This window comes from Magallana gigas, chromosome 2 (genome assembly GCF_963853765.1).
Source record: "Magallana gigas chromosome 2, xbMagGiga1.1, whole genome shotgun sequence".
In the NCBI taxonomy this organism is placed as follows: domain Eukaryota; kingdom Metazoa; phylum Mollusca; class Bivalvia; order Ostreida; family Ostreidae; genus Magallana; species Magallana gigas.
Window position 1 is genome coordinate 40,516,855 of NC_088854.1, and position 16,851 is coordinate 40,533,705.

At 29.8% G+C, this 16,851-nt stretch overlaps 1 protein-coding gene and 1 non-coding gene across 2 annotated transcripts; both read left to right on the forward strand.

Annotated features, from left to right (window-relative positions):
* Window positions 1-1,674: 1,674 nt before the first annotated feature.
* LOC105318928 (uncharacterized) lies at window positions 1,675-4,217 on the forward strand. Its single transcript, XM_034444656.2, has 4 exons — window positions 1,675-1,759; window positions 1,856-1,902; window positions 2,054-2,182; window positions 2,337-4,217. The coding sequence occupies exons 1-4, from the start codon at window positions 1,731-1,733 to the stop codon at window positions 3,131-3,133; spliced, it is 1,002 nt and encodes a 333-aa protein (XP_034300547.2). The 5' UTR covers window positions 1,675-1,730; the 3' UTR covers window positions 3,134-4,217.
* A 6,949-nt stretch (window positions 4,218-11,166) lies between these two features.
* LOC105328138 (uncharacterized) lies at window positions 11,167-14,264 on the forward strand. The gene is made up of 4 exons (XR_010711137.1): window positions 11,167-11,392; window positions 11,497-11,543; window positions 11,641-11,772; window positions 13,898-14,264. It is a non-coding gene; the product is annotated as an uncharacterized protein (transcript).
* Window positions 14,265-16,851: the final 2,587 nt, after the last annotated feature.

Here is a 16,851-nt window from a genome sequence, read left to right on the forward strand (position 1 = left end):
CCTGGCTGACCCAATTGAATACCTTATTGCGCAATCCAGCAAGCTATTGAAACCCTTACTATAATTCTGTATTTCAAATGATATGAAAATTCATTAATTAAAAGACTTCTAAATGACGTTGACCTTTGACCTTTATGTCATTTTGTTTGGCCAAGGTAGACGCTTCTATTCCAAGTGGTCCGAAGTCTGTACGACAAATAATAAAAAAGTTGGAAATGAATTAATAGAAAATTAAAAACTTTCAGGGGGAATAACTACTAGAAGAGGGCCTCAGATCCTTTCGGTATGAATAAATTGAAGAACCATCCAAGTATACTGAATACATTGGTAAAAGTTCCAAGTCTTTATCTTTTATAGTTTCAGAGGAGTAGCGATAACAAGCATTTCGTACAATAGGGGCTATAACTCTGTAATTATTCAAAGGTATGAGCCAAGGGGCTATATTTTAAAATGTCTTAAGATGTTCTACTACATCCATAAAAATGTTTTTCTCTACCACCCTAAACAAAAGAGATATAAAAACTCGTTAATTAACAGCTTCTCAAATGACCTTGACCTTTGACCTTTATGTCATTTTGTTCGGCCAAGGTAGACTTTTCCATCCCAAGTGGTCCGAAGTCTCTATGATAAATAATAAAAAAATTGGAAGTGATTTTATGGAAATTTAAATACTTTCAGGGGCAATAACTACTACAAGGGGGCCTCAAATCCTTTTGGTATGAATAGATTGAAGAACCATCTAAGTGTAATGAAGACATTGGTAAAAGTTCCAAATCCGTATCTCTTATGGTTTCAGAGGAGTAGCGATAACAAGCATTTTCTTCTCAAAGGGCAATAACTCTGTAAGTTCTGGGAGTTCTTTGACACAGGGTCAATTGGTACCATAACTTTTAATGAGCAATTACATAAAGTTTAAATTGTTTGGATAACTCTAATAATAAAAAAGTCACCCCGAGCTAAATAGAAAAAAAGAAGAAGAAGAAGAAGAAGAAAAAACATAAAGAAAACAAGAGGTCTTTCACCTGAAAGGTGGAAAGACCTAATAAAAAACATAAAGAAAACAAGAGGTCTTTCACCTGAAAGGTGGAAAGACCTAAAAAGTAATGAAATTGCAGCTTTAACTGATAGCATCGTTAAATCACATGATTTGAAATTATACTTTAAATGAGATATTTTCCACTATCTAACTAATTATATTTATTGCAACAGGTATCTTAAACAACTACAGAATCATAATCGCTATTGCTCGAAATGGTTAAAATTTGAAGCCATTGATTAAAAATATGCGCAGCTGGTTTGATCTCATCATGCATTATCTTCTTAAGTATTTATATTTGTGTATAATTTGCTTATTGAGACGTATCAAATGATAAATGCAATACATGTATTATTTGACCCTGTTTTATAATTCCAAATATACATATTTATTATTCCATGAACGTTCACTGTCTCTGAAATTAAACTCAAAACAGGTCGTTATTTTATCCCTACAGAACTATAAAAATTCAAAACAAAGCACAAAACATCTGATCTGCAGTAATATTTATACAAGTTTAGGGGAACATTTCTCGGTGGTAAATTTCCTCGATTTAACTAAAAACATGTTGCCATGGTAAAGTATTAATATTCTAAAAAAAGAAACGCAATTCTAATAAGGTTATTAAATCTAGTACACGTCTATCTATCATAACTACTGTATCTGGAAATTAGAAAATAATAGCTAAGTAAACATGTGCCTAAAAATCGAAGAATGGCCGAGGTCTGTAGTTTCCTTTTTGAAGTATTTTTCATTTGTACTGTTTAAAATTGATGCAGGAATTTAATTTTGACTTTTTTTTTTTATAATTATTCATAGTACTTCCTGTTGTTATAACCACTTTTATAACGGATCAACATGTGTTCGTAAGTATTTGTAATATTATTCATAATTGAATCTTTTTTTTCACTAAACGTATGTTGAGAGTACTTTAAATTTGATAGAAAACGATGATATTTAAAATAATCACTCAAAATATAAATGAAATATTAACTTATTTAATGCAAACGTTCACAGCCTGTCCACCGGGATCTTTTGGACAAGACTGCGACAAAACATGTTCAAACCTATCATATGGTCACTTATGCAGCACAAAATGTCAATGTCCTATAGACTTTTGCAGTCCAATAACAGGGTGTTCATTGGGTAACTTTTCTTCGTTTCTGTCTTTAGTTTTTTTGTTTTAAACCAAGCATTGATGAGTTTTAAGGACACAAAAACATTTTTATGCATGTTCAGCTTCTATTTTTTTTTATTCTTTAGACATTTTATTGTAAAGTTAATTAAAATTTCATTTTAGATTACTCGAGTAACTCGACGGCGCATGTTTCTAACTTAAACACATACGCACCAAAACGTAGTACTTCCATTGGTACGGAAGTCACCAAAACCAGCCATGTTTACCGTTCTATTTTCAGTACTCGTTCCTTGACAACAGTTGTTCCAATTTTTACTGAAAACCATAATTCGATTCACATAAACATTTTTATAATGTCAATTGGTGGTGTTACTGCACTGTTTCTAAGCATACTTATTATACAGTTATGTTTAAAATATTGCTCGAAACGAAACAACAATTCAGAACAAGTGTCTTCACTACGGAATGAAAGACAAGATGAGGAAGATTACTATGACGAAATTAACGAATCCTTGATGACCGAGAGAGGATATGATGACATCAGTGAACATCTACAATTAGAAAAATACTCCGAACTACAAACATCAACCTCACCTGTTGCTGAGCCATATGATATAATAAACCAACAGTTGTCAAATCAAGAGAGGGTTTCTTCTATAGTTAACTCATCAACTAGTTCTGAATCAAATACATGTAATTTGTTGTACCTAAAACCAAATAGTTATTTAAATGAACATAGCTATCTAGATGTCATGGGTTCAAGTCCCGCAAATGAGGACGCGCTGATTCAATCCAGTCTCATACAAACGGCCGACAACAGCGATCCCAATTCATCATTTCATTTTACAGACCCTATTAATGATATTCATATTGATAGAAACATATCAAGTACATGTAGTAGTGTCTTCTGTGATGATAACAATACATATTTAGATGTAACAAACGAAACAATTCTCTAGTACAGGAACAGTTTTAATGGGTTTTTTTAGACAACCATAGTTTTGTAAAAAAAAAAAAAAAAAACCCTGATTATCTTCAAATAACGTAAATCATAAATCTTTCTTTCAGAAAATTGTTTGTATAGAATTATTAAGACGGAATTTAAGTATTGATTCTCAATATAATGTACATGAAGATGAATGAAATATAGTTTGATTATTAAAAGGTTGAAACATCTGATAGTTTGGGTTTTATAGATATCCAGATTATTATCACGATTACAAATCGGTATACAATAATTATTCTGTTTATTTCTGACATGACATGTAGAGCTCCAGTATCCCTTCTGAGTTTCAGAGCCTGTCTTTGGAATTCTGAAAAAAATGAAATTTATCAGTCAGTTTTTAACTAATTTGAAATGTTTTTAATGCCATATTTCTAAAGCCTAAAATTTCCCATGTATGTTCTCAAAATGTGTCATTTTGTGTAAGATGACACTGTTTTGTAACGAATAGGTGAGAATGTGAAGAGCCAAGTAAAATCGATTCAATAGACCTTTAAGAAGTCAGTTAGAGATCAAAATAAGGTTTTACTGATTCAGTATATTCAATTTGAAAAAAACCCACATTTATTTTATCCAAGACTGAAACAGCAGGAAGTTTAAAAACATTTGAGAAGTTCTTGTCAACGAACATAATCCGATTTGAGTTGCTATCACGATCGTTACGAATGCCATAAATATGTAAAGCAATGGATTTAAAAAGTCCCTGTAAAATCATGCTAAATTATTTTGTTAACATTGCTTACAAAACAGATATTAAAACACATTAAGGTGATTGACTGAGAGTTAATTTTCAGCATTATCGAATTTTTCAATTTTGATTACTTAGATTTGATCCTCCTTACCTTACTTTTCTTTTTTATTTAATAAGCAGTACTTGAAATTAATGTTTATGAAATGTGTGCCGGGGATTTAAAGTATGGACGAGATTTGTTGTCATCTTATTACGGTGTTCGTGACTTTGATCTTAATTTCAAATCGTTGATTATTTCTCTCAATAAAACAGCGTGCAGTTATAACCATTACCACAATAGATGAATACGTATTCTTAAGTTTATATGAGTATATATTTTCTGCAATAATAAGATTGAACAGTTTTGATTACTTATGTTGCTGGTAAAAAGAAAATATACAAAGTAATTTGAAAAAACATATACATGTATGTTTATTTTCGAAATTATTTATAAAACGATATACATACGTAAATGTATTGATGTCCATATTCCACTTTTTAACTAGATATCGATTGCCCTTAATACAACCAAATTTATGTATATGTTTTATATGTATTTGGTGTTGTAAATTCAATCAGTTTTTTCTTTGAAATGACCATTTATGACCCGAACGTATCTAGAATGTTAAATTTTTCCCTTTTTAAACACATACACGATAGTGATCTTTGATATTTAGGTTGATGTAAAAACATTTTTATTAAGGGGTTTATTTTTATCAGAAATGACTATTATGGAGGTTTTTTTTGGTTTTAAATATGAAATGCCAATGCCAAATATGTTGAAAAAATATTTGTCTTTTTTAATTGCACAATTCAGAAAATTTCAAAATATATAATACGTCACAATTTTCAAATCTTGAGAACCATGTTTACTTTTTTTTTTTAAATAATTTGCTGTCATTTTAGAAACTTTTTTTTCATTTCAAGAAACTCGATGCGAGGGTCCACCACTGAAAAAAAGGTTTTAAATTTTTATGACTAATGTGAACTGTTTTAATGCCTGTTATACTATCCTATGTTAAAAACTTCAGTAAAAACTCGCCCTCATTTTAGATTTATTTCGTACACATATCTTGATTAATACTTTGCCAATTAACAAATTTTAAATCACTTGTGGAGTAATAAAGTCTTAAAGGGACATGACATTTATAGTTTTATTTCAATTACATTTAATATATAAGCTGGTACTATGTATATATGATCAAGTTAACAACACCCCCCTACACACACACACACACGCACACAAAGTATAAGATATGCGACAATTATTCTCCAATCATGGATTTTAGATGTTTGGAAGCACTTGCATGTCAACATTTTAAGTCTCCCCCTCTATTTTAAAATGATGCCAGGTACCGTCAAACCATGTCTTATTTGCATAAAAAGATCTTTAAATATTTATTAAATAGAACATTGTTCTCTTATCGTCAACAAATTTGCATAAGCATCAAAACAGATTGCATTATACAAGTAGGTACACAAGTTCATGCAGTTTGGTTTTTTCCTGTTTACCAAATCATCGGAAACCTAGAGCAGTTTTATTATATCTTATCTGCAATATGGAAATAACATATGTCGAACAAATGTTTGCATTTTGTGAAACAGTTGATCTCTCTATTTTCATTGCTTTCAAAAGTACAATGTAACACCAAGAAAGATTTGGAAAACTTAAAACCGCTTTTCTTCGTTTGCATTTGTCAAAATATGTTTATCTATAGCTATAGATTAAAAGAAAATGTTCTCTACTTCGAAGCCTGTCCCGCAGATTTATTTGGAAGTAATTATTCCGTTTTGTCATTCCTATTATTTAGAACTTCCTTGATGAATGTCAAGAATGGCTAGATTCACAGGAGCAAACCCCCCTTAATAACGAAGCAGGAACTACACACATTGTAGCTGTTCACAACACGTTTCATTAAATTCTTATCAGAGGCTTCAGAGAAGTTGCGTAAAAAAAATTTTAAAAATCAAAACAAATGGTTTATTCAACTGACAAAGTGACTGACGAGTCAAACACAATGTACCCCAACTCTTTCCGAGGGATAAATATTTTTTTTTAAAAAACTAATTGTCACAAATGTGTTAAAAATTTTAAAATATGATACCTTAAGCAGTGTTATTTAGGTTAAAATATCAGAAAATGCTATATTTAAAGTTTTTATTTAGGTAAACAATCCAAAATCGTTTGCATTTACAACACTATCAATAAACATTTAAAGCTAACACGCTAAAAATGAAAGCAAATTTTTATTTTGTTACTTTGTCAGTACTTTTAAAATTATTCATTCCTATATTACAGTGTAATTTTAATGACAAATGACTATATCCATTACAATTACAAAATTATTCCTTTTGATCAGTTTTATTAATCTCTAATCTCTGTTTATCTTCGTTTTCAGTTCAGTGTTGTATACTAGACGTTTTGAAGTGTTTAAATGTCACGTTAAAATTTGCACATAATATAAAGAAAAAAAAGTTATTATGATATATATCAAAAGCAATTTTCTAACGAAGAGCAAACATGTTTTTAGGTTGTTATGTATAGCAACAAACTTTGCAAATATTTATGAGCACTGTATCGTGATTATAATAGAGATTTCCATTTCTATTTCATCAGCGTTGGAATCTGACTCTTCTTTTCTATCAGTGCCTGTTACAAAAGATATACAGACAGAAATATCACCACATCAAGAAACAATATAATACAGGATTATAAGTTCATTGTTGTATTATTGATGACTGCTCTATCAAGTATATATGATAATAGTTTTAACTCTCCTTTTTAATAAATTTCGTTTTGAATGTAACACAAAAACCAATATTATTTATCATAGCCAGGACACAGAGCACCACATGCCTCTGTCAATGTATTAATATGGCCAATTTCAAGTGCCTTTTAGGAATTCAGAGACTGATGTCTATTTTCAAATTGCAAAAATTGATGAAATAAGTGAATTATCAAATACTAGTTTCAAAAAAATGCGTAAAAATAAAATTGGAGCATAAAAGAAACAGGCTTGGATAATTTGTCAAATCAGAAACAGACTCCTTACCAACAAGAGAGATATCATCATCGAGAACAAACTTTAACAATACATTGGAACCAAAGCCGGACTCGTTGAAGCAAAAAACAAAATCTGTCAAAAAAATTGAAAAATATAAAACCTACACTACTCTAAGCCTGTTCTACAGCAGAATATTTACCTGAAATACTAATCTCTGTAAAGAAAGCAGATTGATTTGATTTTTGTTTTCACTATAAGCCTGAACTATAAATTTTAAGCCAGTTTTTGTGAAATAAAATAAATGCAAAATAATATAACGTATTTATTTCTTAAACTCTTTGTTTCTTACAGGATCAGTAGATGACACATAAGAAGATGTCTACAAAAATGAAGGCTCTAAGGTGTAAAATCAACATAGAAGCTTACTGTTTAGTGAATCCAAAGTTATCGTAAATATGTACTGTAAATACACTTCTTAAATGTTATGTTAATTCTGCTCACAAAAATAGTATAATAAAACGATTGGATCATTCATAATTATTTATTAGCACTTTGATTTGCTAATCTACATAACCTATAACATGTTTGAACCATCGATTCGAACATCACAAAACCGAAATTGTTCATCGATTTCTATTAATACACATATGTCATGGTTATTTCCGTGATGGCAAAAATCTGCAGACTAGATAAACCGTTTCTCAATATACAAATAATTAAAAGTATTAGAACTTAGTGAGCAGGAGTAAGATTGTCTAAGTCATATAATAAAAAACCTGTTGTTTCAAACGCTTAACTTAGAAACTAAATGTAAGGGTTATTTGGGAACTCTCTTAGAAAGAATTTTTTCGTCATAATTTACAAGCTAGTAAGTACCATACTGCTGCAAGGTATTCAGTATGAGTAAAAATGGGATGTAAAACTGCAAACTAGTTTTGATTAAAAGAAGAAAGTACAAAAAGCTATACAACTCATTAAAACACGGTTTTTGATGGGTGGTTGGGGGTATAGCAATAAGTCTAAAATATTAAAAATTTCAAATCATTTCGATTTGCAGCACTTTGACTTATTTGAAATCATCTCTTATATTCCTTAAAGATTAAAAAGTAATCCATTTACTATTAATTGATAAAGTAATAAACTCAGTGTAAAATTATTCGATTAATGATCATTTAAAAATATCTTTTCAAAATACTGTTCTTTACGTCAAGTTTCCCTATGATTTTTAACTCTGTCCCAAATATTTTCTATAGGTCAATTTCAGATATAAGCCTGGTTTGAAAAAAAGTGGGTAAGGGGTCAAGCATCCCTCCTCCTACTGCACAATCTGTCTAATTATCAATCAATTAAAATTAATTACTTATCAAAAAATATATCCGTCAACAATTATCTAAAAATGAATATAAATGAAAATTATTTCTTTTTCCAAGAAGCACTGCCGTACACATTACTAGGTGTCGGTCCTCAACAAATATAGATATTAAATTGTTGTACAACAAAGATTATACATGTAACACAGAATAAGTGAAATAGCATATTGTCGTGTTTTGAAATTTAATATATACACGTGTACTATTGCTAAAAAAAATTCCACCAAAAAAATCCTCGATATGTTCTATGGAATGGCATCTTGGTTTCATAAAGTAAATTGGTGTTCTAATAAACTTGCAGCTGATAGATTGATTATTAGTATAATATAGATAATTATACTCTTCATTCAATAAGGCGCCATATGCATCGAAACATATGTGAACTGCATACATATACATGAAATTTTTATACTTCCTATGTTTCAAATTATGAACATATGGTATTCTAAAATATTAATTTCATATTCCGTGTCCTTTGATGTAAAATGCCAGTTTCTCGTTTAATCATCCGTGATATTTTCTTGTTAGTTTTTTTCATGACTTTAAGAAAGGTAGCTAAATGCAAAGGTGGCTGTAATCATGACAATGCGGGAGCAAAATATATGTAAAACTATATGCATGCGTAAACAATGACAGAGGTTGATTCATTTTGCACTATTTTCAATATTAAATACATGTTCAGAGTTTTATCGTAAACTTCTTTTTCTTTTCCAGAAATGAGTGTTGTTCAAATATTCACATGGTGAATATGATATGTAAAGGTTTGATAATTAACTGCATATTGTATACATGCACATGTATTTGTGTAGAAGTATCGATACCTTTTTTTCACTCAAAATTCCATTTTGCTTTAAAGCGTGCCCAGCAGGATTCTTTGGAAGTAATTGTTCAGTTCGCTGTCCTTCCCCGTCCTATGGATTATTTTGTGGGAACAATTGCAACTGTAATTCATCTGAATGCGACCACATTCATGGATGTTGGCACTATGGTGTGTTTTTGCTACACTTGTTTTTCTCGTTTGATTGTAAAATTTTGTAAGTGCCTCAAAGATACTTCGACTGAAAAACAATTCTCTCTGTCTGTCTGTCTGTCTGTCTGTCTGTCTGTCTGTCTGTCTGTCTCTCTCTCTCTCTCTCTCTCTCTCTCTCTCTCTCTCTCTCTCATCCGATGTACTGTTTGCCTATGGCGACCAAATACTTTTTTAATTCATGTCAACTTTACCAAAGTAACAAGTGTCTTAAGTTTAAGTTAGATACCACACAACCCTGTGCATGCAATGTCAAGTTTAATGTTATGTATTACAAAGAAATTTTCTGAAAGCAAATGTGATTTAGAATTTATCGTAAAACAATACATAGCAACGAACTTTGCTGATATGTTTTATCACTGCATTGTGATTATTCAAGAGTCTACCACTGGCATTGCATCAACGTTGGATGACACTACGTTTTTCTCTATGTCTGTAACTAAAAACAGACATACTGAAATATCACTATATCAAAGAACAAAGAATGATGACAAATCCATTGTTGTAGTGTCGGTTTCTGCTGTATCAAGTGTGGTTATCCTTTTAACTTTCGTAATAACTAAATTGCGTTGTAAGACAAACAACGATATTATATATTATAACCATGGGACGAGGCACCACAGGCTTCTTGACCACTCTCAAGTTCCTTTAAGAAATTTCGAGACTGATGTCTCTATGGAAATTGAAGAAATGGGTGAAATAAAGGAAAAAATAAATACAAGTTTTGAAAAATTGCAACGTAACAAAGTTGGAGTGATGAAAGGGATACGCTCGTATATATTTTCTAAGTCAAAATCAGATTCCTTACAAATGAGAGGGGAATCATCATCGAGAACAAACTTTAACAATACATTGGAACCAAAGACGGACTCGTTGATTAAAGAAACAAAATCTGTCAAAAAAATTGAAAAATATAAAACCTACACTACTCGAAGATTGTTATACAGCAGAATAAATATGAAGAGATATAACTCTTGGCACGATGTCAAAGATTTACCTGAAATACTAAACTATTTGAACAAATCAAGATGTGATTTAAATGTTTTTTACTTTAAGGCTTGAATTCTAAATGTTGTACTTTTTTTAATATTAAATGTATATGTTGATTTATATTACTTGTGACATGAATCTAAATGCAAAACATTTAAACGAATTTCAACTTGTTAACATCTACTCCACGTAACTTGATGATATCCACATCTTATATTAACTTAATGTTATCGTCCTTATCATATACATGTACTTTTTTAACGTATGTTAATTAACAGTTATACGTATATATATATATATATATATATATATATATATATATATATATATATATATATATATATATATATATATATATATATATATATATATATATATATATAAATCTCCTAGTATAATAAAACATTGTCAATCATTCATACGCACTAGTCTTTGTTTTATTCTTTACTAATCTACAAAGTTATCAACATGTTTTAGCTATTACATACATGTATGGAATGACAGAAAGTAACGGTAAGATTTCGTAAAATACAAATAATTTTAAGTATTTGCACTTTATGAGAATTCAATGAGATTGTCTTATAATACAATGAAAGAAAACATGTTATATTTCTAATGCTAGACGTAGACAATCAAGGTGGCATGGAACACATGACGATAATAATGTGGATAACAATACATTATAAAAAAAATATATAGAACTTCCCCCGATTTTGATATTTAAAGATATAGCCTTTATGTATTTAAAATTATTGATTTAATAAAATTAATTGATAAAACATTGAACTGGCAGCTGAGGAATAGATTATTAGTGGAAATAGTATACTCTACAGTCATCATGGCACATAATGCATTAAAACAAGTGTGAATTGAAAGTAAACATGCAGTTGTTATTTCCTGTGTTTGAAATTATGTACATATATCGGTATCGTACAATCAACAATTACATTAAGTTCAGATTTAGTGGTATATACGAGAAAATGTTGGTTTTTTATGTACTCATTCGGTATATATTCTTGTTGACTCTATTATTGGCTTATAAGAAAACATCAAATTGTAAAGGTGACTGTGGCAATGACGGAAAAATATCCAAGTAAGCTCATTTATAAGGTCAAAATGAAAAAAGTTACTTTTAGCGCAAATCATTTCCTATTTCAAATAGAATTTAAAAGCTTAATGGTAAACTTTATTTTTCAGAAATGAATGTTGTTCAAATTATCACTTGGTTGATGGGATATGTGAAGGTTTGATCAAATAATTTCTCTACAGTTATTAAAAATATATTTATTTCTGTAAATGTATTGATTTTTTAACAAGTTACATTAATTCATTTTTTTAAAGTATGTCCCGCAGGATTCTTTGGTGGGAATTGTTCAGTTCGATGTCCTTCCCCGTCTTATGGATTATTTTGTGGTTACAATTGCAACTGTAGCTTATCTGAATGCAACCACATTCATGGATGTTGGCACTATGGTGTGTTTTTCTTTATTTTAACTTGTTTCATTAAAAAAATTTGTAAATGTCTTAAAAATGTTTTGACTGGGAAGCAACCCCTCTCTTTCTCTCTCTCTCTCTCTCTCTCTGTATTATAAACATGTAAATATATTTTCCTCTTAACATATCGATTCTACTTTAAAATAAAAGACAGGAAAACAATTATTTTCTAAATCAAAATTGATAAAAAAAAAAACCCTTTACGAAAAATTAATACAAATCACCTCACGAAAAGCATGTTGCTAGAAGCAAGGTGAATTCTAAATCTGTAATTATGTGTTTGAGTCGTCCGTCAGTCAGAAAATCAATCAGTCAGTCATCTGCATGAAGTTTCATTGAACTTCATAGGTATTTAAGACAAAACTTGTATATGTGCATAGTACCAGAAATGCAAATTTCCATTATTTTTCTGAGAATTTTGCCTCTTTTGAACTTAGAATATTGGCTATATATTGAATATAGAAAAAAAAAATGTGAGCACAGCTTCTCTTAAACAGCTGCAGATATCAATTTGAAATGTTTAATGTATTGAAGATACAATTTGTAGATGTGCATAGTACCAGGAAATTTCGAAATTTCGATTCCATAATTTTTCCAGGAATTCGTCATATTTTTTTAATATAGAATTGAATGGTTTACATCACAACCCCTACACTGAATTTCATTAGGTTTTCTGGTATTTATGACACAATGTGTAGATGTGCATCTTAAACTGTACCAACACATTTCCATTTTTATCTTTTTGGGAATTGTTGGCCTTTTTAAAAACTTCGAATTTTTGCCTTTTATTAAGCATAGTAATGAAAGATTTGTCTTCGCATCTCCTTTTTAACTGCTGCATGGAATATCGGAATACTCTGTAGGTATTCACGTAACAATTTGTAAATGTGCATATTTCAGAAAATTCTCATTCCATTATTGTTTATGGGAATTTCGTCACTTTGAACTGAAAATGTTGACCATATATTGAATAAAGTAATGAAAAGTTTTGAATTAGGAATTTTTACAATTTAAAGTGTTGGTGCGCGTATACATGTAAGCTGGTTTTTATGTGATGACTTTTGGGATTTGTCTTTCTTTTTACTGATTTTGTGTATTCAGTACTAACCATGTCCTTTATCATGTGTATCATTTTCAAGCAATGGGGATGGGGTTGAAATTTTTTATTTATTGAACATTTGTATAATCATATAATTGTATCGCCTTTTATCAATTTCACGTTTTTGTTTCCCATGAAATTCTCATGGTCTCTAATTTCAAAATTAGTAACTTCTAACTTGGTCTGCCGTTAAGTATTCAATAAATGATAATGTTGTAGATGTTTTCGAGTTTATAACTACAATTTTTAGGCGTCAAAATTGTAATATTATAAACGTTCCAAAAATGTATACGTTAAAATAAAACGCCAAATTCCATTTACACTATTCACCAATGCAAGGGCCAACTTTTTAGGAAGCTTTAAAAACAAAGTGATTTTATTTTTTTTAACACAAATCTCGTCGAAATGCAACACCCGTTTGAAGGTATTTGGGTTTAAAGTTGTGACAAAATGCAAATGGCAAAAACTATGAATTTATAAAAAAAAAAAAAAACAATATGTCGTTACAGCACTTTGTCTTTTGTTTATATTCAAATACATTTATTCAATTTTTCACAAATCAAAACAGTCATTCCGTCCCTTTTTCGTTATAATATTAGATTTGAACTTGCTGTATGGCTTCATACTGAAAAAAAAATACTGCGGAATACATGACATGTTTAAGTTGTGTAATGATTGATCAACTTTTTTCAGTTGATTAATTTAGTTATATTAAGTATATAAACCAATAATCTGTTATTTGATTAAATTCTGGGTAAACCTTTACTAACTAAATAATATCTATTTACTACCAGATATGAATTATTACAATAGAAATGAATTTACAAACATTTTTTTTCCATCTTTTTATCGAAACATGTGTTTGCAAGTAGAACACCATTCTTAAAATAAATTGGGATGCAAAAAGGGGACATATATTGTTTATGCATTAATTTCATCATGCTTGGAAATGGTTTTTTTAATACAAAAGTTACAGAGTCAAATAACATGACTGTTTTCTAATAGAATCAACAGAGCCATTAACACAGACAACCAAGGTAAAACACATCTTCAGAACTACCGATTATTTCACTGGGTCATCGGAGACATCCTCTAACCCTTCTCAATCCGTCTTATTCACTAGTCTTAACTCAACCAACCTTATCCTGATCGTAGGAGGAGTAATAGTTCTCTTCCTAATTGTCATTATCATTATACAAGTTAGAGGACAGCGTAGAAGAAATCAAGACCAGGAACGGCAACATTCTACTAGGAGCCAACAGTATGTGGCCACTGCAGAAACTGTGTACTGTGACATTGATGAAAATTATGATCGTATGCAATCAAATAGGCCTTCTCAAGAGGTCAAAAAAGAAGAGAACATACCACTTGTGAAGGTCCATTGTGATCACCCTGTGATTCCAAAAGATTTAACACTCTCTTGCAGATCGGAAGATTCTTCCAATGAAAGCAGTACAGGGACTGAGAGAAATAGCAATAGTACGTCAAGCAGCAATGGGTCGTATTTAAAGCCTATTCACGCCTAGAAAGAACAAACAAAATTTACACGAAAGATATTTACTTAATATATTATCCTACCAAAAGATGATTATAAGGGAATTTGCAGGTAACATGGAGAATAATCCTTATTTGAACAACATTCACAAATGAAATTTGAAAAGTATCAGAAATGTCCTAAACAATTTCAAGTCACGTTTCTTATAGAATTTCTGCACGTAATTAAATGTTTTGAATTTTGATGTGCATCTACTATAAAATAATATAGTATTTATTGTACGATTTTTTTTTATATTTGAATCCGATTCAGTTTTGTGTAAGTAAATTGAGCGTTGGCTTATGCATAAGAGGTCGATTGATTCATTATAATGTATTTAGACAGCATAGTTCAGTATTTGATAATGAGAACACCTTGAGATATCAATAACGGTGAAAATTTATCATTATTGTTAAAGAATTTTCGATCTGTTCAATGCTAGTATTTGATCTCAAATTGCATTTTATAAAGTCTAAGAAACTTTAAGTAACATTGTAAACGCACCAGTTGGATTTAACTCATGACTTGCAGATCAGAAACGAACACTTAAACCTTTACCCTTATACTGTTTAATATTAAAAATGTAGCAGAATAAAATGTACACTAACCCTAACCCTAACTCAAAACCTAACTTGTGTGTGTATAAAACTTATTGTTTTTAGATTCTTCATAAATATGCTAATGAATAAAATTAGAATGTTTAAAGAAAGATAATTCTAGCTTTTGTAATTTACTTCCGAGCATACGAATATATCAGTTAAATAAAAATGGATTTCAAAGATTATGTTAACTTTTGTTTTAAACAAAATACTCAGAAAAATGTATCATTTTACTTGACGATTGTTAAAATTGACTTTAAATTGAGTTGCTCAATATATTTAGCAATAAACTTTGAGGACACAGAACTGATTTTTTCAAAGGGGGTCCTCGTTTTAATGTAAAAAAAACAGGAAATCATAAAGATAAACTCTCCCCTAATAATTGCATTTAAATCAATACTAATAATATCATGGCACTGGCTGATAATTTTAAATAATTTCAGGAAATTATTTAATCCCGCTCTACATAGACAAAAATGAATGCAAGTCACCAGAAATGAAGTTCCAGGAAATTTATTTTGATTTTAATAACTGTATAAGCACAACAATCACAGCCTAAAAACAGGAAATATGTTTTGAATGTAACAAATATTTTGGCAATTTCCTTATTGCTGAATGTTCAGTGATGGCAGCGGAAATAAAATATTCGGTTTTGAATCCCTCAATTATGTAATAAGGGACAAAATATTCCCACACTTTTAACAATTACAAATTCAAGTTTGTCACGACAGAGCACTTAAAGAACGACAAGGAAAATACTTAGATTTTCATACAAGTACGATCAGCCATGTACATGCACTCTAATATGGTGGACAAACATGATATGCTAAAAGGAAGAATGATTTTATAATTTAAAAAAAACTTAATTAATATAGAATGAATAAAAGTTACCAATATGATATTTAATGACAGATTAATATAATTAGGTTTGAATAAAAATTTTAAATAAAATGGTCGACAAGATATTAAATTTGCATTGTAAAATTGATTATAAAATTGTGTAGATAAATCACTGATGATAATGTAATAAAAATGCCAATTCTAAAAAAAGAGCTATCAATTATTATGCAACTGAAATTACATCATTGCCATTGACATTCAGGTGCACTTAATCACTCTCTTTTCCCGTTCTACGTGCTTGTGTCTCTCCAATATACATGCATTGATAACCAAAATAACCATTGCAACTGCTTTAGTTCTCATAAAATATACTACATGCATTTGTTCACACGCCTTTTCAGCCAAAATATATATGAGGAATATCGACTACCACTCTTACACGATGTTTCAAACTTACTATGTATCATGAACATTTTCTGCAAAATTAGTAATACGGAGAATTTAAAATTTGCGGGAAAATTGTCTCACTCTATGCCATGACTTGAAATATCAATTGATATTCACATGAGTTTTTACATGTATGATACTAATACAACAGAGCGTATATAAAAGCCAAGTAATAGTTAGAATATTTATTCTTACATGTTCATTACTGTTTAAATTTCTAAAGGCAGGTGTCATTATTGCTTTTAATTCAAACATATTTAAATTCTTATTGAAACAGCTAATCATGCATTATTAAAATGTACCTCGTATACATTTATATACGTGTCGACCGGAGTATAGTTTAAAAAGCATTTTTAGTACAAGCCCTGTAAAAAAGTTTTATAACCACTGAGGGTCATAAAGCCGAGGGATAGAGATTATAGTCGCTTAATGAATAAGATTATAAATTCATTCTAACTTTCAATTCTAATCAAATAAAATGAAAAGATGTTTGTAATTTCATAAATATGCGCATATTCTACTATTGAGAATTAAACAAA

Bases quoted from the DNA above. Each gene is read 5' to 3' on its own strand.
- LOC105318928 (XM_034444656.2), top strand. From the start codon at position 1,731: ATGTGCCTAAAAATCGAAGAATGGCCGAG. The intron at 1,903-2,053 runs GTAAGTATTTGT...AAACGTTCACAG, and splicing joins TAACGGATCAACATGTGTTC to CCTGTCCACCGGGATCTTTT. The intron at 2,183-2,336 runs GTAACTTTTCTT...ATTTCATTTTAG, and splicing joins AATAACAGGGTGTTCATTGG to ATTACTCGAGTAACTCGACG.